Genomic DNA, 25,288 nt, shown 5'->3' with positions numbered 1-25,288 from the left:
AAATAATATTCATTTATAGGATCACTTAAAAAACTCTTTTTGCAGGGCACTTTGAGTTAGACTGTGACAAAAAGTAAGATTTCAAAGGTTCATACATTTTCAAGATCCTTTTTATGGCTGGCAACAATGAAAGCCACCTTGTTTTGGAAAAGGAAAGTAAATTTTTGTGACACCAACAAATTCACAGAATTCAGTGAGTTCTGCAACACGAATAGAAAAAATATGAAAATGGTTGTACAACTTCATGACAATGCAGTCAATGTCAACAAGTAAAACATCACAAGCACTTTGAAGTGTGTTATGAACAACATGTGCCGGACAACCTATGCCAACAATGTTAGAGTTTTTTAATTTTTTCTTCCAGATGTGTGAAAACATTATTACCCTCTTTTTTCATTAACCCCCCCAAAATTACAGTTAGTATTGTCTGCACCAAATGCAACACACTTTAAGATGATACTGAATGACTGTACAACATGAGAAAGATAATTGGAAATTGTTTCAGACTTTTCATTCTGCAATTCATCAAGATCAAGCAATTTCGTCTGCAGTCCACCCTCACTTACAGAAAAATACTGAACTATCACAGGAAAAATTTTCTGATGCCCATGATTGCTAGCATTACCAGATATTGGAAAGTATTTTGCACTGTTTACAGCAGCTATTACCTGTTTCTGGGAATGCGGAGCTATAACATTGTTGATAATTGCATTGCTTCACACTTTGTTCTTCCACATGAAACATTTTCTCCAATCTTAGAATCAGGAATTTTTTTTTTGTTTAGTTGAACACTGCAGTCATTAGAATGATAGCTTTGGTGGTGTTTAACAACATGGAATGACAGGGTTCCTCCTGCTGCAGCTACGTTTTTCTGTTCCTGTGTATTTGAAGTTACAAAATATCTCGTCATTTTCTGCGAGGAACCTGCCGTTCGAAATTTTTCCTGTGTTTCTCTGATTCTATATGATGATTGAGATCTGCAGCACCACCATGAGACACGGATACAGCACAGTTACATATGTTACATTTTGCTGAACAGTCATTGTCCATAGCAGTGAAGCAAGGAAATTTCCTCTGAAGCTCTTCCGAAAACTTTGATTTTCGTTTCGGCATCGCCACGACATGCTAGCACTTCACAAAACTGATACTAAGTGCTGACAACAATGGCAAGCAAAAGCAAAGAAAATAAGAGTACGCAACAATTATAGTGCTTAAGCTGTACATTATCAGGGGGTACCAACATATGGAATGTCAGTTTCAATTGATAGTTTATACAATCAACACTCAGAAAATATTTTAACCACTTTGTAAATGTCTGAAAATAATCCTTGAAAAGCGGGACAAATTGCTTGTTTAAAAAAAAAAAAAAGTCGGGACAAATTTTTGAGCCTCAAAAAATGGGACAATCCCGATTACTCGGGACCTATGGTCACCCTATTTGGGAGCCGACTGTTTGGGTTTTCTCTTTTCTGACAGATATCCTCACAGAATTTCCAAGGGAAGTCAAACACCCACTGCAGCTACTATCTTCATTTGGTCTTATAACAATTTATAAAGTATATCATTATTTTATGACAGTAAGGTTCAACGTGGTTGCCTTCATTACTATCTTTTTTTTTATTTATGAATTTGGCCAGCTATGGACGGCATACAACTTAAGACTTATGGTGTTTCTTTTTCTTCCGTTCTTCCCAGTACTACTTCATTTTCTCGCCAACTGCTCATCTCTGCTCATCTGTCCACACTCTCTTGGGTCGAGGTTTTCGCGCATCTTCTTCGTAGTTTGCGTTTTATATAAGTAGCCTAAAGTTATTACTGTCACGTATTATTTCTTCTGTAACACCTATTTTGTTGGTGTCTTTCTTTACTGCTTCTATCCATCCTACAGTTTTTTTCAGCTTACTAACGTAATTAAAAATTTTCTTTGTAATCCGTGTTTCTTCCATTCTTTTTAAATGTCCATAAAATTTTAGCCGTCTCTTCCTCATTGTATCTGTGATCTTTTCTGTATTTTTGTATAGGTCTTCATTTCTCCTTTTAATCCACCTATTTTCCTTGTTTTTCTCAGGACCTAGAATTTTTCTTAATATTTTTCTCTCTCTTTTTTCTAGTTCTCTTAATTCGCCTTTCTTATTCAATGTTAGGCACTCTGATCCATATGTTGCTTGTGTCCTAATAACTGAATTATAATGTTTAATCTTTGCTTGTATGGATATTGATTTCTTATTGTAGTAGTTTTGTGTTAATATACATGCAAATTCCAACTTTTTTATTCTTTCTTTATTTGTTGTGTTATCTAGCCCATTGGCTTGGTTCCACTCCCCCAGGTATTTGAATCTATCAACTCTTTTAATTTTTCCATACTTTGTTTTCATAAACTTTTCTGTATTATGTTTGTGTTCTATATACTCGGTGTTTTCGTAGGATTTTTTTAGCCCAGTCTTTTCAGCAATCTCGTTTAACATATCAAGCATAACTGTTGCGTCTGTTCGGTTTTCAGTTATCAATGCCATATCATCCGCAAAGGCTAAACATTTTACTTCAAATTTGTTCTTTCCTTGGCCCATGCTTATACCCTTTGTGCCTCTGTTTTTTAATGTGTTTTCCCAGTCCGTGACCTTGTCGAAATCCTGTTTTTATTTTTGCATGGTTCAGAATTTTCGCCTTGAAACTTAATTCTTGATGTTGTATCTGTGAGCGTTTGTTCAACAAGTCTTCTGGTGTTTTCATCTATCCCTGATTCATAAAGTATCTGGAATAGTGTTTGTCAACTGAGTCGTAGGCCTTCTTGAAGTCTACGAAACTAACTACTGTATTTTTATTTTGAATAGCTCTCACTCTCAAAACTGTTTTTAAATTAAGAATCTGTTCTGCACATGATCTACCTTTTCTAAATCCTGCTTGATAATCTCCTATATTAGGTCCTGCTTGTTCCTCTATTCTACTTAAAAGTGCTTTAGAAAGTATTTTGTATGTCACTGGTAACAAGGATATGCCCCTGTAGTTGTTGGTGTCTGTTTTATCTCCTTTTTTATGGAGAGGGTGGATCAATGCTTGTTTACAGTCACTGGGTATGATTCCTTTTGCCCAAATGTCTTTAATACATATGTCGTTCCTGTTCTGGATGAAATCATTTCACAATTTCTCTGTTGTTCAGGTGCTTTTTTTTATTCATCACTCCGAAACCACAATAGAGCAACCTTTGAAGTTGCTGACTGTAACTAGATATTGGGTGCGCTCAGCAGAAAACCATCATGAAACATTTTTCCTATGGTCAGTCCTGGTGCATGAAGTCTAGAAACTCTGGTGTCAATCTTTATGTCTACAGTTGGTAAAAATTTATGCTTAAATTTAGATAACTCTGCTCTAGTGCATCTAGTTGGATTTTAATGTTCATAAAATAAACTATATGATAATTATGCCTAACCTTTAAAAAAGTAATTTTTAGAATGTAATTCTTTAGTTAAAAAAAAAACAACCCTCTGGTATGCTGCTTTTCACTGCACCTTTGCATGTATTTTTAGTACACCTAGTTGATGGCATAAGTATCCATGTAGAATAGCAGCATCAAGCAGAAAACTGGTTATCATTCTACAGTTTTAAAGCCGCATGTAATGTTTTACAAAAATTCTAAAACTTCAGAACACACCCACTGACAGTAGTCATGGCCTGATGTTAGGTAAGAATGTACCCATGTTTATAATTTGCACACGCACAGGTCCTTGCACTTTCAACTGCCTCTTATTTACATAACATATTTTGGCCTTGTCTGGGAATTTATTTACAGTGGTTTGATCCTGGAGAGCCTCCAAATACTGAGGGCCTCTAGATTTGCAGTCCCCCCCCTCCCCCGGACCAGAAGCCAGGGGTGAGGCACCCCTTTCACCTCTCCTCTCCTCACCTCCCCTTTCCTATTCATTCATGAAATTTGTCATTAACGGTCCACTGCAGCTTGAGATTAGTGTAGGCATTCACAAATACAATATTATAATGGGAAAAAAATTGCACTTACCTCAGAGAAATCTTAATGACGGCACAGACAGGAATTAAATACAGAACTATGACATTCCTTCAACTGTCTGATCATGGAAACGAAATGTCTGGCAAGTAGTAGAAATGGTTAAAGTAATTTCTGCTTAGCAAATAACTCTATACCATTTTAATAGAAAAAGATTATCAATTACAATCCTGTAAATACATATATTTTTAAACTGCTTATGCAATGTTTTGTTCAACAGGAACATTCCACATTTATCATGAAAATGATCTATGGAACACAAAACCAACTATCACTAATGGCCAACAAATGAGAGAAACAAGTGAAAAATTATCGATGATTACTTTGACAGGGTTATTTTTTGTTACTTTGATTATTCTGCAAGTGTTTCCATTACTGTCTTCTGAACCAGAGCAATTGTGACACTTGAAAATGTGTGTGCGCTTGATGTACATAAAGTGATAGGTCGTTTCCATGTATAAGGAAAGAGTATGGATCTAAAACTGTAGCCCCCCTCCACTCACTACTATTCTTCCCCCTTCCAGAAATGTTTGAATTATTCATCACCAGTTTTTGTATTCTTTTTGTTAATTATTACTTGAACTGCAATCATAAAATGTAATTTTCCTAAGAGAACATAATTACCTACACAACAGATTGATTTAGACAGATGACAGAAAATACTAACTCATGATGTTTTATTAATTAAGAATTGTAATATTTCAAGAGTGAATGTATAAATGGCATTTTCATTTGAGCATTTTAATCCACATGGAAAAAGTATTTGTATTGGTTTTACCTCTTCCTCTTTCATATTTCTTAGCTGCAAGCATTCCTTTCTTCTTCAAATTTCCATCTACTAGTAATTTAACATAGTCCTGCTCCTCTTGCCCTCTCTTCCCAACATACATATACATAATCACTGTTACCCATTACTCGTATTTCTTCTATTCACAAGTTATGTTGTCCATCTCCTACTGTGAGAAAACCTCTAAAGCTAAGCAAGCGAGATGAAATATACATACCACTGAGATACTGCTTTGATGGAAGTGCTTCCAGGAATGTCCATTAATAATTTGGTATTGTTAGACACATGCACTTTCTGTTATTTGTCAAAGGTACTTGCTTAGCAGAAAAAGATTAAGTATGTTTTGAAGTGTAATGAGTCAGTCTACGTCAAGATGATCAGTTGATACCGAGTTCACTGTTGCCACTGTTAAATAATCTTTAGCACAACTGCATGAAACAAACTTTCAAAGTAACGGCTTCTTCCCAGTAAATCAGTCTTTCCCAATAGTTTTCATATATGCAGAATTAACACCCATGTCGCAAAAATACTGATGAAAAATCCTTAATTTAAATCAAAATTTATTTATACAGTATAAATACATTATTTATACAGTATAGTACATTTCTTTGTGTTACTCACAGCATATAAATGATAACAGTATTCAGAACAAAATTTCCTACTTTTAACTTATTTTGTCCGATTTGGAAAACAAGAACAAAACAAAAAAGAAATATTTTTAAAAGAAGCAACACATTTCTCATAGTAAAAAGTTTTATGAAAATTAATGAGCTCAAAACCTTAATTTGTAATGCTGAAGACTTTTTCATTGGTAAAAAGAAGGCAGTATCCAGAGTTATTTAAACTGAAAGTGACTCCTAAAACTGACAGCCACTTTCATCTCAAAACATACACTAAACCAAATTATTTTACATTACAGAGTGCACAATGTGCTTGTTATTTATGATAATCTCGAACTCAGACTGAGTAATGGACCCAAATCGCCATTACAGTATAACAGCAGGTATTAGGAATCAACACAAATCACATTATAAATGCATCATTCATATCACACCAGGCAAACATTTGACACTGAAAATACATTCTTTCAAACAATAAAAGTCTGGAGGATTTTGTGAGATTTCAAATTTGCATAACATGGGTACTGTTATGCTTTCATGTCTTTATCTTGTAGAGGTCTAATAATAGGGACAGAAATATTCATACCCACTTTTCCATAAGGTAAACCAGATAACATAGCCGAGGATTTTTGAAAGATGCAAACTGACTGGTATGGCCATACTGTAATTCATCATGTGTATTTACGCAGACACATTCATACAAATATACATACAGATCACAATGTTATTTCAAAAAGAACACACATTATCAGCGACGTGATGTTCCAAAAAAATTAATTTTGAAATAAACTAGTAATAAACATATATATCTCTATGTTTGTAATGTCCGAGTCTTGAACTATGGTAATTAAACAAGCAAAATAATGTTAAAAATATCTAACTCTAAGGCTTTATACAGGTGCCATTTTTATTTCTTATTTTCAATGCCCAGTAACAACATATGACAGTAGTCTAAAGTTCAAAATATAAAAGTAGTAGTAATAATAATAATAATAATAATAATAATAATAATAATAATAATAATGAAAACACAAATGATAAAATTTTGTTCAAAACTGAATACAGACAGATTAAGAAGTTTTTAATCACCAGAAGTTGAACTTGGGATCCAGCCAACAGGAAACAAAGCATGTGCTTGATTTTGAGTTTCAGAAACCAAAAGCTTCTTCTTTAGAATATGAAGAAGACATGGGAAGGTTAATTCACTCCAACTCATCAGTCAACAAGACGAAAGTGGCACCAGACACACTAGAATAGACACTAGTGGCATACTGACTGCTCCCTTTCTTGTGTACACACACACACACACACACACACACACACACACACACACACACACACACACACAGAGGTCTTAAACCATTAACCTTTCCCTGTGCTGCTTTCTTTATCAGATCTCTGCTGCCCTTTTGTGGTTCAGCATATCAAAGTGTGAGAAAAACCTCCAGCTCTGAAAACTCAAATGTGTATTTATGCATACTATGGTGCTAGATCATAATTTCAACAATTGGTGTTCTTAATTTGTCACATTTCAGTAGTTCTAATCCTGTGTGAAATACAAGAAGTAAAGACTAATACAATGTTGTGCTTTTAGAAACATGGTCCACAAGTGAACTTCCCAGATATGCTTGCAGAATAAGTTTCAGAATATCTTTAAAACTGCTGGCAGTAATAGATCAATTAATATAATTTAATTTAGTTTTTTTAGCACTGAAGGGCATTTTTTGACCTGACTTTTCCATCAGAGTGGTGTGCTAAAACCTCTCATTTACAAAATGCATGCACACTTACATTATGGGTGATTAAGCATTTTACATATAAAATGTGTATTCCAATTTTAGATATGAACTGCCTACTAGAAAACTTCTGGAATGCAAATCCCATCTGGACGTCTTCAGAACAGTAGACTACTACACCATACAATTAAATAATGCATCAATCTGAGTGCAGTTGTACAAAATGAAACATCGAATAGGATATCAATTTGCGGCATGAGAGGAATAGAAACAGCATGTTATATGACAACACAGTAAGTGGCCTTTTTGGTGAGCATTAAAACTTGATAACCTTTACACAAACAGCTTACAAAATATATACATATATTCCCAGTGCTTGAATTGTAAAGGCTGTAAAACACTAGATAAGTTAACATTCATAGTAGAAACGGTATGTTGCAACATGAAAATGCAATGTCTCTTCTACATTTCATGTAGACATAGGAAAGAGCCACTGGGTCATCCTGAAGCCAGAACTGTGTACAATTCTGAGATGCATTCATTTCATTATGAAAATTTTCTTGCAGCAGTTGGTAAAAGGAGGTAATGGCATTATATAAGATAAAAATAAATACGCTTCAATATTAGTGTAGGATATACCAACAAAATTCTCACACTGATACTGTGTGCATTATTATAAAATGATATGTTCCTTTAATAATGTGACAAATTGTGTTGGTGTAAAAAAGAGAGCAGCACACTTTTATAATGTAAGTATCACTCAAGACAAAATAAAAGGTTTTATCAATTAATTCTAAACATAACTTTTACCAAAAATAACAGTGCCATTTCCTCAATTTTACCACCTCCTGAAATAATATTAAAAGAAACTCATTTACACAAAACCTTTCTTCAGTCTATCATTTCAAAAATTGTGTTGGCTGTAATTTCCATATGGTCCTGTTGTGACTGGCAATTGCATTCAACACTTTCCATAAATGCAGTTCTTGCTCTTTTCTTTGGAAATGCATTAAACTTCATACGCCCCCCAAAAATTTGGGTTCATGGAATTAGACCAATTCCATCAATTTTATGGAACAATGCCTTTCCAGTATGGTCATTTAAAATTCACTTCAAGCATAAAATTCTCTGTTGGAATTTTTTGTGTACGAATTGACAGTTGGTGAACGCTTCGGCTCATCTAAAGCGTACGAACCTTCATCCTTCTTCCGCATTCTGTACACGATGAACATCACAACAAGTATAGCACACAGCAAACCAACAACAGCACCTCCAATCACCGCTGTGGGAAGAAATTAAAAACAAAATTAATTACTGAATCAAAACTACAGAATTATGAACCATTTAATTAACAAAATACAATATTAATGCCTTTAAATGACATGAAAACAATACAGATTCTTGAATGTACACTATCTGATCAAATGTATCCCAACATCCCCATGCAATGCGACCACTAAATGTCAACAGAGGCTGATCCACCAGTACAAAAGATGGTAGGGAGCTTTGCATTACCAGTAGAAAAGTAGTACCAACAGGATGAGTCACTTAGGAGAGCTCAGTGACTTCAAACGTGGACTAGTCATTGGATGTTACCTCACTGACAAATCCATCAGGAAAACTTCGTTCCTTCCAAGTCCAAGTTGACTGTTGGGGATGTGATTGTAAAGTGGAAATGGGAAGTCCTAAACAATCACAACTAAAATAAACCAGGTATACCTCATGAACTGATGGAGAAGGACTATCAAGCATTATGGAGGGTGGTTGTAAAAATTGCACACAATTAACAGAAAAAAATCGCGCATGAATTCCAAACTGCTACCAGTGGTGCCACTAGCACAATGACAGGGCGTATATTAGTTAAAAAGAATGGGGTACAATGGTCGACAAGCGCCTCATAAGCTACACATTCCTGTAGTTGATGCCAAGCAACACTCAAGTGGTGTAATCCACTGGACAGTGGATGACTGGAAACAAATTCCTGGATAACATTACAAGCAGTGACAATACTGAAGTACACAGGAGATGACATTACAGTATGGGGTCATTTTTCATGGTTAGGACAAGAGTCCTTGAGAAAATGGTACATATGGAAGAATATGAACACATTTTACAACATCGTGTAGTGTCCCCAGAAGAGTTCAAGGCATCATAAAAGTGAAGGGTGGACATATCCCATATTAATGTCCCACAACAAGTTGCCAGATACTTTTTATCCGATTGTCTACATCTACTTACTGTAGGGTAGCAGGCCGATACACATGAAAAAAAAAAAAAAAAAAGATAGAAGAAACCTAATTTTGTGTGTATTACTCTGCCAGATTAACACAACTTTTTTGCAAATCATTTTTGAGACTTCTGTAGTTTATAGATTACTAAATGGAAGTGACTAAAGGTGTGTCATGTCTGCGAAGAAACTTTAGAGAATAATAATACAGGGGAAAGATTAATTAACAATAATGGAAAGATTGACTTTTCTTTGATAAAATAGTATTTTTATCTGTTACTGAATCAGCTGGCTTACAAAATGCAATGTTCAGACATAGTTACCAAAAACATAACGTCAAAGATACAGCAATGGTAATGTTGCTGAATGAGAAAGTACTGGCAAGAAGTATAAATGTTAAGTGAAGTACATATTGTAATGGCAATTCAACAGTACATTTACATTTTCCGTTGCTTACATCTCCTTTCATTAAATCTATAACAATTACTTGCCATGTTTTAGTCTTAACGTCTGTTAAGTTTTCCTTTGCAACAAGTGCTGTATTTCTATCTGTTACATATAACAGAGACACATGGATGAACTTACCTGCTAAAATACCCGGTTGGGCAAAGAAGGATGTTGCTCTGTCTTCCTGCTTAGGGTTCATGACTACCGTCGGATCTTTGTGCACATCAATTTCAGTTCGTACTTCCTTGTCTTCTTCTGGGCTTTCAGGAGGCTCGTTTCCAACTCCAGTGACCTCTACAGGACTCTGTGGCGGAGTGTCGACAGGTTTCTGAAGTGACAGAGAATTAATTAATTACTATTCTTTTATAATTTTAGACTGGCCCTGTGACAACCAAGCACTGATACAAAGGAACCAAGGAGCTCTTATAATGTATTGGTAACTGTGAAAATAGACCTAATGAATGCTATTTAACAAAGCAATGAAAATATCTGGAGGCCTGAAGATATAGAAACTCTGTGACAATACTTTTCACATAACTGACTAATCATTTGGTTTGCTATGGCATTTTTAAATAGATGAGACGTGCATATTAACAACAAAACAATGTAATATGCCAAATGCCGATTTCTATCTACACTTATGAACAAGTATCAGAGAGGCCTCTGGAAAGTGTTCATGATCATTGAGAGAGAGAGAGAGAGAGAGAGAGAGAGAGAGAGAGAGAGAGAGCATTTTCCATCATTTTTGAGACAAGACATAATTTTGGAGTTGTTTGCAGATGGTAAAATTTCACTTTTTCACTTGTTTCAAAAATATCACTGTAACTATGGCCCAAATTATAATAAAGAACATATCTTTGACATGCAGGGAGACATTCTAGCCTCATTACCATATACGAATTTCAAATTTTTATGTGATTTTTGTAAGAGACTTTAACACCACTTACTATCACAGTGGAGAGCAGAGCATTGAGAGATTCACTGCAGACAATACATGTCATGAAAACATCAGATATAATCTAATTTTAAACAGATTACAGTTGTTTAATGCTACCTGATTTGACTTGACAGATGGGAGCAAGCAATGCCAACCACATGCAGCTCTGCTGCTGTATAATTATTCTTATTTACTTTTCTTTTCTGGCCAGTTATTTTCTTGTCAGTTATTAACATAAATGAGTGAAGCTTTTTCTCACACTACAGAAGATAGCAGCATCATGCCCTTAAAAAAGGGCAGCACACATGGGAGACACAAAAATTCCATTGCCCACATGGCTGACAAATGTGCCGATGAGGTTTGCTGTAGTATGTACGGATGTCTGTGTGTAAGGAACATTAAATATAAGTTCAATTCATAAATGTAAGAGTTTCAATAGGGCTTGCTCTGCCATGAAACCTATGAAAGATGCTTCTTGAACTTTAGAAAATATTGGAGTTATGCTGTTTGTACTAGAATTATCACTCTGAATCTGCCAGTGACATACTGTTTTCACAAAATGAAATTATACACAAAGATTCACATAATTAATTTGCATTATAGTGACTCCCGCAATCATGTAACAGATGTGTACTTTTCCAAACATAATGGTGCCTACTATCATTATCAAACTGAGAGAAATGGTCCAAGATGTTAAAATAAGGTCATTACAGTGTTTTGTGTCCACTTGAGCCATCATCAGGGTGATATCTGTAACAACAGGTAAACAACTGCCATTGACTTCGTGCAGTGAAAGCAGATTAGTGTAAGGAGACTAAAAGTTGATTAACACTGGACACCATAAAACAAATGATCAAAACACCCACACAGGTTATCAACAGAATGGGATGGAATGGAACGTCAACATCAAGGATTCTCAAAACGTAAGTTTTTATGCTGACGAGGATGAGGGCATCTGATAAAATTATCCTTGCCCATTCAAACTTGTTAAAGTAATGGATTCTCTGCATTTGTGTTTTTATTTTTATTGTTTGTTTTGAGATTGCACGAGGGCTTTGGTATATGTTCTTCCCCAGAAGATGCTAAACACGAGAAAGGGAACTAAAGTTTTACTGCACCCGAATAAATAAAAAGCCTGCACCAATCGTAAATAAGATGATAACTAGACAAATTTTTATTCAAAAACCCTTTCTAATGGTGAAAAAGACAGCTCTACTGAAGAACAACAATTCAGTGATTTCTGACTTAATTTAGTATTTAGGAACAAAAGAAAAAAAAAAGGATGAAGTAAAAAAGCCTATATGTATTGCCTTCTAAAAATTGTTTCATGTGTTTGTACATTGCTGTATATTCTTTGAAGTTATTGAATGTTTGTTTATGTTTTCTAATATCTGGACGACACCTTTCCTGTACTGTTCTACAAATGGTTCTGCATAGCTTACATCAAACAATGCACGATACTGCACGCATATGAATGTAAAGATTGAATCTGTCAAAAGATTACATAAAAAGATATAGTTGTGATAAGACTACAAGTATAAATGCTGGAGTCTCATTTGATACTGAATGTGTGTTGAAGTGCACAATATTAGAGACTATTTTGTTACTGTAGGAGTGCCTGCAATTTTATGTTCTAAAAGACTTCTACATCCTTTGTTGTAAACTCATTGATTTTATTAGCTAAATGTCTTACCAAGGAACCAAAAAGTAAGTTACATAAAAGAAACCTACCACTTTTGTCACGGTGGCTATGTTTTCTTCAACTGGTTTTGAAGGTACTTGAGGTATCTGTGGAGTACCTACAACTGAAAGAAAAAGACAGATCAGTTAATTATGATTTTGTGCATTTTTATGCTAACCAAAGTCAGATTTTGGAAACTGAAGGCAGTAAATGTTAATGATTTGAAGAACAGATTCATAATTTATCATTTGACTAATCATGCACATACACAAATTATGTTGTGCTACTGTTATCTAAACAAGGAGAATTAAGAGTAAATAAAGAAAGATTTGAGTTTATTTTATCTGTAGCATTCCTTACCACATGAAGTTATTGTGTGTATTGCGGAACTTTGAATTCTGAAGACAACTATTTTACTCATGATCAAATTAAGAGGGTTTTCCAGTGGAATGAGAAACAGGGACCAGTTGGTGTCAAAAAAGTATATTATTAAGGACTACAAAGCGAGATTACCATAAATACAACACAAGCAAAATTAGTCATTATTATGAATCCTATGTCTACACAACTTTTTTATATTCAGTTTCAAAAAGTATACTCACTTTTTATCCACAGGGGAAACTCTACATTTACATCCACATCTATATGTTTTGTGTTTTGAAACATTTCTTATCAGCCATGTTTCAAAAGGCACATTTGACTACCGGAATTAATTACCAACTGATCATTTACAGAAATCTTGAGTAAAGTAACAAAAATTTTCAAATAAGTGGTCCATTCAGTATTAACTGTTACAAAAAGTCAAATAACTCTCTCTTAATTTCTTGTAAATATGGTCACAACTTCTATGGAGAACCAGTACATTTTTTTTAATGAATGAGATTTTCAAACATATACAAGAGAAAGTCATCAGTTGGTTTACCACTCATTCAAAAAATTACTCTTGGAATAGTCTAGAATATAACACGAATCTTACAGTGAAACAGCAAAGGACAGTTTCATAATGAAGTAATTCTGAGACAAGTATTATAGACTGTCTATGAATGACAACCAATATTACAAAGTGAACTATCAAGATTGGTAGAGAAAATATGAAACATATGGATGGAAAAAAAAGGAAAACAAAAACTGCTGCATTCTGAACTCACTAGGAGGTCTACCACCTGATCCCTCGGTGGTATCTTCATCATCATCTCCCATTCCAGACCCACTTGATTCCAGATCATCTTTGACCTCATCATTTCCTCCTCCAGAACCTTCCAGTGTATCATCATCAATGTATATGTCATCTTTGGGATTTAAAAAATTGCCACTCTGAAACAAAAATAAAAGGCACATCACTTACATTTTCCTGAAAAATAAAGCAATGCAAAAATTTAAAAAAGACATAAGGAATCCAATTCAAGCTGAGACAGATCCGTCTGTGTATATGATGAAAAGCAAATGTTTTAACATATATTATGATAAATGCTTCCATTATGTATTATTTTATACCAAGCAATAGTCCATTTTTAAGAAGCTGATTACTTTAACAAAGAACAGTGCTTTAATATGCTTTGTACTTACAGTAATCTATCTGAGTGGTAACAACAATTAACTGCATTAGCTAGTACTCTCTTATATTCTTTAATTACAAATACATCATTAGAGGCTCAAAAGTCTATCAGCTGAAAACAAGAGCTCCACGAAGCATCCAGCAGGCAGATGAGATGCTACAGCTGGCCAGCCTCCAAGCTTCTGGAGCAGCCTCAATGGAACACAATCAATCAATACTGCTGCTGCAGCAGCAGGGTAGCCACCACTCCCACCTAAAGCTCCCTGCATCTGCACGTTGCTGACAGCTTGCAGTGCACTCTCATACTTACAATTCAAAATGGCAAACTATTTTTAGCATTTAAAAACAACTAAAACACTATAAAGAATTATATGTTAAGATTTTCTTGCCTTCTTAGATTGAGAGAAAAAAAAAATCACTGTCTTTGCAAAATGTTATTTAACTGGAAATACTTCAAGATCCTGCCTTTTTAAAAAACAGAAACTAAAATAAAAAATAAATAAATAAAATTAAAAAATTGTAGCAAAAAAAATCCAGAAAAAATTTTGAACAGTAATTTCACAAGAAATAGCTGATTTTTCACAAATACCATCTGAGTAGAATTTACAGTAAATGTCATTTCCGGAAATTCCCTACCTGTTGTTTTTGTTGTTGTTGTTGTCTTCAAAGGCACACATTTACAGTAAATGTAATTTCCGGAAATTTCCTACCTAATGTTTATTTTATGTACATTTCAATTAGCATGATACTTCTGATAAGGGTGACAAACTAAATTCATTTTCAAAACATTCAGTGGCAAGAATTTCATAATAAAATAATTACTTCTCCACACAGTGTCACACATCTGACCATGTAAAAATAAATTTTCATTTGTCTTTTAAACCTCAATATATTTTACATTTTTGGAAATTCTAAATTTTGGTAACAGAAGTGAAGTGAGGTCAATACCACTTACAACAGCATCCATAATTAAGTGTACCAGAAAATGTGACATTTCCAGTTTGTAAACAAGTGCTGAAAACTAAGCACAACTGTTTGGTGCAATTCCAATACCTTAATTTTTATTTTTCGCCCTGTGTTTCATTTATAACATTATTTTTACCATTATTTTTATTCTAATTGTAATCCAAACAAATACATAATGACTTTTTATAGTGCCTGCTCATTCCTGTTCACTTAGCACATTGTGATTAAAATAGATCTACATTCTTGTTATAGAAGCAGATATTGTGATGTGTTCAATTACCGTACGCCAAGTCTAATCTCATAGTATGTGCAGAAACAGGTGCAGAGTTTTTTGTAAGCATAACAATTCTATTATTCTTAAAATAATGGAATATGAGGAAATTTTGGTCCGAGCTGCCAGAGTTGGCGGTTGGGTGCGTGAGATGTGCTTGCTTGTGTGAATTAATGGTGTGTGTTTCTCTTTCTTTTTCTGATGAAGGCTGTGGCCGAAAGCTTGTGTGTAAGTTTCTTTTAATTGTGCCTGTCTGCAACATAACATATCATCTTTATGTGAAGTAGCACTACCTTTTCCTACATTGTTGAGTATGAGGAAAGAATGGTAAACAACCAATTATTTCTAAAACAAAGAATTCATATTCACACAGTTCCCTCATCTTCCTCACCACCACCACCACCACCACCACCACCACTTTTGAAACTACTATTTGATTAGAAAGGGGGAGAGGGGCAGCTGGGAGGCAGCTGCAGTTCAAAGGCAAAGAATATGGAAAATAAAGCTCAGTATGGTTCCATTAGGAAAAAACATAAAAGGTTTGCTTATCAAAGATTGAATAATTGTGTTTAGAAAATCAGCTATACTGGCCTTTCATGTAGAATAAGCCATCATCGAATTCTGAGAGTCATAAAATAGTAGTAGTAGTAGTAGTAGTAGTGCTGCTGCTGCTGTGGTCTTCAGTCCTGAGACTGGTTTGATGCAGCTCTCCATGCTACTCTATCCTGTGCAAGCTTCTTTATCTCCCAGTACCTACTGCAACCTACATCATTCTGAATCTGCTTAGTGTATTGATCTCTTGTTCTCCCTCTACGATTTTTACCCTCCACGCTGCCCTCCAATGCTAAATTTGTAATCCCTTGATCTACATCTACATCTACATTCATACTCCGCAAGCCACCCAACGGTGTTTGATGCCTCAAAACATGTCCTACCAACCGATCCCTTCTTCTAGTCAAGTTGTGCCACAAACTTCTCTTCTCCTCAATCCTATTCAATACCTCCTCATTAGTTACGTGATCTACCCACCTTATCTTCAGCATTCTTCTGTAGCACCACATTTCGAAAGCTTCTATTCTCTTCTTGTCCAAACTGGTTATCGTCCATGTTTCACTTCCCTACATGGCTACACTCCATACAAATACTTTCAGAAACGACTTCCTGACACTTAAATCTATACTCGATGTTAACAAGTTTCTCTTCTTCTGAAACGATTTCCTTGCCATTGCCAGTCTACATTTTATACCCTCTCTACTTCGACCATCATCAGTTATTTTACTCCCTAAATAACAAAACTCCTTTACTACTTTAAGTGTCTCATTTCCTACTCTAATTCCCTCAGCATCACCCGATTTAATTCGACTACTTTCCATTATCCTCGTTTTGCTTTTGTTGATGTTCATCTTATATCCTCCTTTCAAGACACCGTCCATTCCGTTCAACTGCTCTTCCAAGTCCTTTGCTGTCTCTGACAGAATTACAATGTCATCGGCGAACCTCAAAGTTTTTACTTCTTCTCCATGAATTTTAATACCTACTCTGAATTTTTCTTTTTTTTCCTTTACTGCTTGCTCAATATACAGATTGAATAACATCGGGGAGATGCTACAACCCTGTCTCACTCCTTTCCCAACCACTGCTTCCCTTTCATGCCCCTCGACTCTTATAACTGCCATCTGGTTTCTGTACAAATTGTAAATAGCCTTTCGTTCCCTGTATTTTACCCCTGCCACCTTCAGAATTTGAAAGAGAGTATTCCAGTCAACATTGTCAAAAGCTTTCTCTAAGTCTACAAATGCTAGAAACGTAGGTTTGCCTTTTCTTAATCTTTCTTCTAAGATAAGTCGTAAGGTTAGTATTGCCTCACGTGTTCCAACATTTCTACGGAATCCAAACTGATCTTCCCCGAGGTCCGCTTCTACCAGTTTTTCCATTCGTCTGTAAAGAATTCGCGTTAGTATTTTGCAGCTGTGACTTATTAAACTGATAGTTCGGTAATTTTCACATCTGTCAACACCTGCTTTCTTTGGGATTGGAATTATTATATTCTTCTTGAAGTCTGAGGGTATTTCACCTGTCTCATACATTTTGCTCACCAGATGGTAGAGTTTTGTCAGGATTGGCTCTCCCAAGGCCATCAGTAGTTCTAATGGAATGTTGTCTAGTCCCGGGGCCTTGTTTCGACTCAGGTCTTTCAGTGCTCTGTCAAACTCTTCACGCAGTATCGTATCTCCCATTTCATCTTCATCTACATCCTCTTCCATTTCCATAATATTGTCCTCAAGTACATTGCCCTTGTATAAACCCTCTATATACTCCTTCCACCTTTCTGCCTTCCCTTCTTTGCTTAGAACTGGGTTGCCATCTGAGCTCTTGATATTCATACAAGTGGTTCTCTTCTCTCCAAAGGTCTCTTTAATTTTACTGTAGGCAGTATCTATCTTACCCCTAGTGAGACAAGCCTCTACATCCTTACATTTGTCCTCTAGCCATCCCTGCTTAGCCATTTTGCACTTCCTGTCGATCTCATTTTTGAGACGTTTGTATTCCTTTTTACCTGCTTCATTTACTGCATTTTTATATTTTCTCCTTTCATCAATTAAATTCAATATTTCTTCTGTTACCCAAGGATTTCTATTAGCCCTCGTCTTTTTACCTACTTGATCCTCTGCTGCCTTCACTACTTCATCCCTCAGAGCTACCCATTCTTCTTCTACTGTATTTCTTTCCCCCATTCCTGTCAATTGTTCCCTTATGCTCTCCCTGAAACACTCTACAACCTCTCCTTCTTTCAGTTTATCCAGGTCCCATCTCCTTAAATTCCCACCTTTTTGCAGTTTCTTCAGATTCAATCTGCAGTTCATAACCAAGAGATTGTGGTCAGAATCCATATCTGCCCCTGGAAATGTCTTACAATTTAAAACCTGATTCCTAAATCTCTGTCTTACCATTATATGATCTATCTGATACCTTTTAGTATCTCCAGGATTCTTCCAGGTATACAACCTTCTTTAATGATTCTTGAACCAAGTGTTAGCTATGATTAAGTTATGCTCTGTGCAAAATTCTACAAGGCAGCTTCCTCTTTCATTTCTTCCCCCCAATCCATATTCACCTACTATGTTTCCTTCTCTCCCTTTTCCTACTGACGAATTCCAGTCACCCATGACTATTAAATTTTCGTCTCCCTTCACTATCTGAATAATTTCTTTTATCTCGTCATACATTTCATCAATTTCTTCATCATCTACAGAGCTAGTTGGCATATAAACTTGTACTACTGTAGTAGGCATGGGCTTTGTGTCTATCTTGGCCACAATAATGCGTTCACTATGCTGTTTGTAGTAGCTAACCCGCACTCCTATTTTTTTATTCATTATTAAACCTACTCCTGCATTACCCCTATTTGATTTTGTATTTATAACCCTGTAATCACCTGACCAAAAGTCTTGTTCCTCCTGCCACCGAACTTCACTAATTCCCACTATATCTAACTTTAACCTATCCATTTCCCTTTTTAAATTTTCTAACCTACCTGCCCGATTAATGGATCTGACATTCCACGCTCCAATCCGTAGAACGCCAGTTTCCTTTCTCCTGATAACGACGTCCTCTTGAGTAGTCCCCGCCCGGAGATCCGAATGGGGGACTATTTTACCTCCGGAATATTTTAGCCAAGAGGACGCCATCATCATTTAATCATACAGTAAAGCTGCATGTCCTCGGGAAAAAATACGGCTGTAGTTTCCCCTTGCTTTCAGCCGTTCGCAGTACCAGCACAGCAAGGCCGTTTTGGTTAATGTTACAAGGCCAGATCAGTCAATCATCCAGACTGTTGCCCCTGCAACTACTGAAAAGGCTGCTGCCCCTCTTCAGGAACCACATGTTTGTCTGGCCTCTCAACAGATACCCCTCCGTTGTGGTTGCACCTACGGTACGGCCATCTGTATCGCTGAGGCACGCAAGCCTCCCCACCAACGGCAAGGTCCATGGTTCATGGGGGGGGAGTAGTAGTAGTAGTAGTAGTAGTAAACCTTTAATGTCAAACCTGGTTAAGGCAATAAAAAGCCAATTATGCACACAGTTCATATTTTCATGTTATGAAAACAAACATTTGCGTTTCTACCATGAGCAGCTGGTAAGGAGCTGCCAAACACACAAAAATATCAGTCACTGACTTTGCAAGGCTAACCAGAATCACCTAACATAAGTCAGGCATTTACATACATATGGAAGTTCCAAAAAGTGTTATTAAAATTCTCTTCACTAACAGTTTTTGGCCTCTTCTGTAAATTCAGTCTTTCTAGTTACATCCATACTAGTTTCAGCTATATTATGGTAAGGTGAAAATTTCTCTTGGCCCTGAGACAGTGTTAGTATCAATGCAATTTTGTGATTGCCATGTTGGTGCATTAAGCACAACAATGTAAGTAAAGTTGCAGTTTCAGCTATAGAATAATTTTGTTTGCATACCTATTGTAACATTTGTGGTGGGTATCGTTAATGTGATAATTCTAACTGGGAAGGCAGAAGAGATGAATGACTTCATGAAGAAGGAGAATGTAGAAATGTTTGAGTTTAGTGAGGTCAGGTGGAAGGGAAAATGCAGAAGGGTAATGAGGAAAGTATACATACTTTACTGGAGTGGTAGACTAGTGGTGAAAAAATGTTCTAGGTATAATAGTAAAACCAAGAAGGAAGCATTGGAATAAACAAGTGACACGATGACAAGGGCAAGGACAAGTAATGGAGTGAAGGACTACATCAAGGTATGTACACCAAGAAATAAAGAAGGAAACATCAAGGAATTACTAGAGAAATTAGAGAATGAAATTAGAGATGTGGAAGCGATAGCAATGGGTGACTCAAATGCTCAGGTGGGAAATGAAACACTAAGGAAAGAAGAGATAATTAGTCCTCACGGAGATGGAGAAAAATGAGAAAAGAGAGAATTAGCTGATTTTTGGCAAAAAAATTATCTGGTTGTTGACAACACATGCTTCAGGAAGAAAAATAGCCAAAAGGTAACAAGTTATTGTTGAGAAGGATGAAGAAAACAAAAATCAGACAACTAATGGGTGTAATTGCACCCCAAGAGAAGTTCTTAATGACGACTATCGATTTGTGGTGGCAAAGATGAGGACAGGTCAAATGGAGAGCAGAAAGGGAAAAGAAAATGGAAAATGTTAAAACTAGAAGATATGAAGGTACAAGAAAAGTTCAGAAAGTTTCCTTAAGAATAATATCCCTAACACTGAATGTGGAAGTATGAAAGAGAAATGAGGTAAGTTCAAAGATGAATTTGTAAGCTCTACAGAGAACATCTGCGGCAGAATGTCTGGAAGGGTGAAGGATACAGAGACATGATGGTAAGCAGGTGAAAGAAGCAGTAAAAGAAAAGAAAAAAATCATGAGTAGAATGTAACAGAGGCTAAAAGGAAGATAGGAAAAGGAAACAACAGGAAAGCAAATAGAAAGGTAAGAAAGTGGTAGCGGAGGAAGTGGAAAAGTTGGAATTCACACAAGAGTTGGAAAAGGATGTTAATGGAGGTAAAAGGATGCTGTATGGAATTACAAGGAATGGACAGAAGGAAATCACTTACACAAAGCTGATAAAGGGAGAAGGTAAGAGCCATGATACAACCAGACGAGATAAGGAAAACGTATACGGAGTACTTTGACAAACTGATAAAATAGTAAAAAATAGCAATGGGAAGTGAACAGAAGTATGGCAGGGGAACCTGGACCTGGAAGAATAAAAAGATAGGGGACGTGGACCTGGAAAAAGAAAAATCACAATGTTAGAAGGGTACCTAGCAGTTAGAAGAATGAAAACAGGAAATGCAACTGGGATTGATGAAATTAGTGTGAAGATGATAAAGGCATCTGGATCTACTGGGATACACACATCATATAGGCTGCTAAGACACAGATGGACTCAGAAACGTGTGCCAGAAGAGAAGTAAAAAGGTATAATAATTCCATTCCTCTAGAAGGGAGATGAAAGTATGTGGCAACTATCGAGCGATCACACTCACATCACATATAACAAAAATAATGAAGAAGGTACTAGAAAGAAGGGTGAAGGAAAAAGTGAAAGATGAGTTAGAAGAGAAGCAGTATGGTTTCTGACAATGCAGATCAAAAGTGGGCCCAGTCTGTACTATAAGACAATTGATAAAAAGGCATTGGGAGTATGGGAACATCAAGTGGCAACATTTCTTGACTTAGTGAAAGGATATGTTATTGTCCACAGGCAATCTCGGAGTGACAGATAGTTGGAAAATAAACAACCTAAACTGTTTAAGTGATGTATGACAAAAGCTTCAGTTATGCACAGACCTGCACAGACCCACATTTGAAGAACTGATGGGGAACACACACACACACACACACACACACACACACACACACACACACACACACACAGAGAGAGAGAGAGAGAGAGAGAGAGAGAGAGAGAGAGAGATATGGACTACTTTAAGTATCTACAATTTGAGCTAATGCAAATGCAAGGATGAAGATAGAAATTAACAAAAGAGTACATCAGAGCAATGCATTTTATCAGTGTGTCAGGGACTTAGTTTGAGGAAGGGAGATGTCAATGGAGTGTAAGGAAGTGCTGTGCAAGATGTACTTTACACCGATACTGACATATGCTTCAGAGGCCTCGCCAATGACAATGAGAGGGGACAGTAGAATCCAAGCCAGTAGCATGAAACTCCTAAGACGACCAGGGGAGACAGAGAGAGAAATAAAGATGTTTGGAAGGAAACTGAAGTATAAAAGCTGAATGACAGAATTGAGAAGAGTAGGTTTTAGACATCCAAAGAAAATAAAAGATAGAAAAATACGAAAACCACTGATGGAGGCCCAGTTTGAGGGCAAGAGGGAGAACTGAAGCAACATGGATCAAATCAATCATGACCAGTTTAAGATGGAATCGATAAAGTGGAAACGTAGATGTCAAAGCCTTTTTAAAGTAGTCACCGTGAACTTTTTTTTTGTTCAAATTTATAAGACTGGAATACCATTACAAGTGAAGTGTCATAGTGGTCAAATGAGGAGTATTGTATAATCAGAGGTTAAACATAAATAAAATAATTAATACCTATGACTCAGTTGGATGAGTAATGTCCATTTTGCAGTAACAAATAAGATTAGTTCAAGATCTATAATCCAAATGTTAAATGTTGACCAAAAGAAAACCGAAAAAGAAATTTCGAAGCAATGTTTTAAACATTTTAAATAAATTAATCTATTCTCCCCCCCCCCCCCCCCATCCATTAACCATGGACCTCGCCATTTGTCGGGAAGCTTTTGTGCCTCAGTAATATGGACAGCCATACTGTAGATGCAACCATAACGAATGGGTATCTGTTGAGAGAAACATGTGGCTCCTGAAGAGGGGGGGCAGCAGCCTGGATAATTGACTAACCTGGCCTCGTAACATCAATGAAAATGGTCTTGCCGTATGATTAAATAATGATGGAATCCTCTTGGGTAAAATATTCTGGACGTAAAATAGAACCCCATTCAGATCTCCAGATGGTGACTACTCTGGAGGATATTGTTATCAGGAGAAACAAAACCAGTGTTCTATGAAAAATTTAAAAAAATGAAATGGATAGGTTAAAGTTATATATAGTGCGAATTAGGGCAGTTTGGTGGCACGAGGAATAGGCTTTCTAGCCAGGTGAATACAGGGTTGTAAATACAAAATCAAATATGAGTAATGCAGGCTTATACCTAATAATGAATAAAAACTAGGAATGTGGATAAGCTACTATGAACAGCATAGTGAATGCATTATTGTAGCCAAGAGAGAGACGATGCCCACATCACAACAGTAGTACAAGTTTATATGATAGATAGCTTTGGTGGTGGTGGTTGTTGGGATGTTTAAGGGGGACTAAACAGCGAAGGTCATCAGTCCCCCAGATAGCTTTGCAGATGAAGAAATTGAAGAAGTGTATGACGAGATAAAAGAAATTTTTCAGATAGGATAGAGGAGACAAAAATTTGATTGTGATGGGGGACTGGAATTTGAGGTAGGAAACGAAAGGGAAGGAATGAACGAGGACGCTGCTTGGTAGAATTTTGCACAGAGCATAATTTTATCATAGCTGACACTTGGTTTAAGAATCATGAAAGAAGGCTGTATACATGGAAGAGACATGGAGAAAATGGAAGGTTTCCGATTGATTATATAATGGTAAGCCAGAGATTTCGGAACCAGATTTTAAATTGTAACACATTTCCAGGGGCAGATGTGGACTCTGACCACAATCTATTTGTTATGAACTGTAGACTGAACCTGAGGAAACTGCAAAAAGGTAGGAATTTAAGGAGATGGGTCCTGGTAAGCTGAATGAACCAGAGGTTGTAGAGAGTTTCAGAGGGAGCATTAGGGAACAATTGACAGTAGCAGGGGAAAGGAAAACAATAGAAGAAGAATAGGTAACTTCAAGAGATTAAATAGTGAAGGCAGCAGAGCCTCAAGTAGGTAAAACAATGAGGGCTAGTATAAATCCTTGTGTAATAGAAGAGGTATTCAATTTAACTGATGAAAGGAGAAAATATAAAAATGCAGTAAATTAAGCAGGTGAAAGGGAATATGAAGTAAAAAAAAAAAAATTGGCTAAGCACAAATGTCTACAGGGCAATGGAAGGATTTATTTAATTGGATGGATAAACCTGAAGAATATTTTATCTATACAATTAAATAATTTTGTCAATAACTGATTGTTTTCTTTGTTATAAATGTAAGGATTTAGAAACATTTATCACTAGGGGAAAGACAGACGCTGTCTACAGGAAAATTGAAGAGACCTTTGGAGGAAATAGAAGTCTCACATAGAAAACCAGTTCTAAGCAAAGAAGGGAAAGCAGAAAGGTGGAAGGAGTATACAGAGGATCTATTCAAGGAAGATGTGCTTGAGGGCAATATTATGGAAATGAGGGAGGCCGTAGATGAAAATGAGATGGGAGATATGACACCGTGTGAAGAATTTGAGAGAGCACTGAAAGACCTAAGTCTAAACAAGGCCCCAGGAGTGGACACCAGTCCATCAGAGCCACCGATAGCCTTGGGAGAGCCAACCAAGACAAAACTCTTCCATCTGGTGTACAAGATGTACGAGACAGGCAAAATACCCCCAGACTTCAAGAAGAATATAATAATTCCAAAGAAAGCAGGTGCTGACAGGTGTTAAAACTACCAAACTATCAGTTTAATAAGTAAATAAGCACTCCGTCTTCAGGCCACGAGTGGCCTACCGGGACCATCCGACCGCCGTGTCATCCTCAGGGGAGGATGCGGGTAGGAGGGGCGTGGGGTCAGCACACCGCTCTCCCGGAAGTAATGATGGTATTCTTGACCAAAGCCGCTACTATTCGGTCGAGTAGCTCCTCAATTGGCATCACGAGGCTGAGTGCACCCTGAAAAATGGCAACAACGCATGGCGGCTGGATGGTTACCCATCCAAGTACCGCCCACTCCCAACAGCGCTTAACTTCGGTGATCTCACGGGAACCGGTGTATCCAATGCGGCAAGGACATTGCCAGTATAATAAGTAACAGGTGCAAAATACTAACATGCATCCTTTACAGAAGAACGGAAAAAACTGGCAGAAGCTGACCTCAAGGAAGAACTGTTTGTATTTAAGAGAAATGCAGGAACACAGGAGGAAATACTGACCCTGCGTCTTCTCACAAAAGACAGGTTAAGGAAAGACAAATCTATGCTGATAGAATTCGTAGACTTAAAGAAAGCTTTTGACAGTGTTGACTTGAACATTCTTTGAAATTCAAAAGGTGGTACGGGTGAAGCACAGGGAGCAAAAGGCTATTTAAAAATTGTGTAAAAACCAGATGATAGTTATAAAAAGCAAGGGGCATAAAAAGGGAAGCAGTGGTTGAGAAGGGAGTGAGACAGGGTTGTAGCCTATCCCTGATGTCTGTACATTGACCATACAGTAAACGAAACAAAAGAAAAATTTGAAGTCCTGAGGGAAGAAATAAAAACTTGGAGGTTTGCCAA

The 25,288-nt window shown here is 36.5% G+C and overlaps 1 protein-coding gene across 1 annotated transcript in view; it reads right to left on the bottom strand.

Moving 5' to 3' along the window:
* Window positions 1-6,720: 6,720 nt before the first annotated feature.
* LOC126194748 (syndecan) overlaps window positions 6,721-25,288 on the bottom strand; it is a 273,357-nt gene continuing 254,789 nt past the window's right edge. Inside the window, exons 2-5 of the mRNA XM_049933021.1 lie at window positions 13,602-13,767; window positions 12,504-12,577; window positions 9,974-10,163; window positions 6,721-8,443 (exon numbers count right to left, since the gene is read on the bottom strand). Coding sequence (XP_049788978.1) covers window positions 8,274-8,443; window positions 9,974-10,163; window positions 12,504-12,577; window positions 13,602-13,767 — 600 coding nt within the window. The 3' untranslated portion in view covers window positions 6,721-8,273. The remainder of the gene's footprint in view (window positions 8,444-9,973; window positions 10,164-12,503; window positions 12,578-13,601; window positions 13,768-25,288) is intronic.

Source organism: Schistocerca nitens, chromosome 1, assembly GCF_023898315.1.
Source record: "Schistocerca nitens isolate TAMUIC-IGC-003100 chromosome 1, iqSchNite1.1, whole genome shotgun sequence".
Taxonomy (NCBI): Eukaryota; Metazoa; Arthropoda; class Insecta; order Orthoptera; family Acrididae; genus Schistocerca; species Schistocerca nitens.
This window is presented reverse-complemented; position numbering and strand designations above follow the sequence as displayed.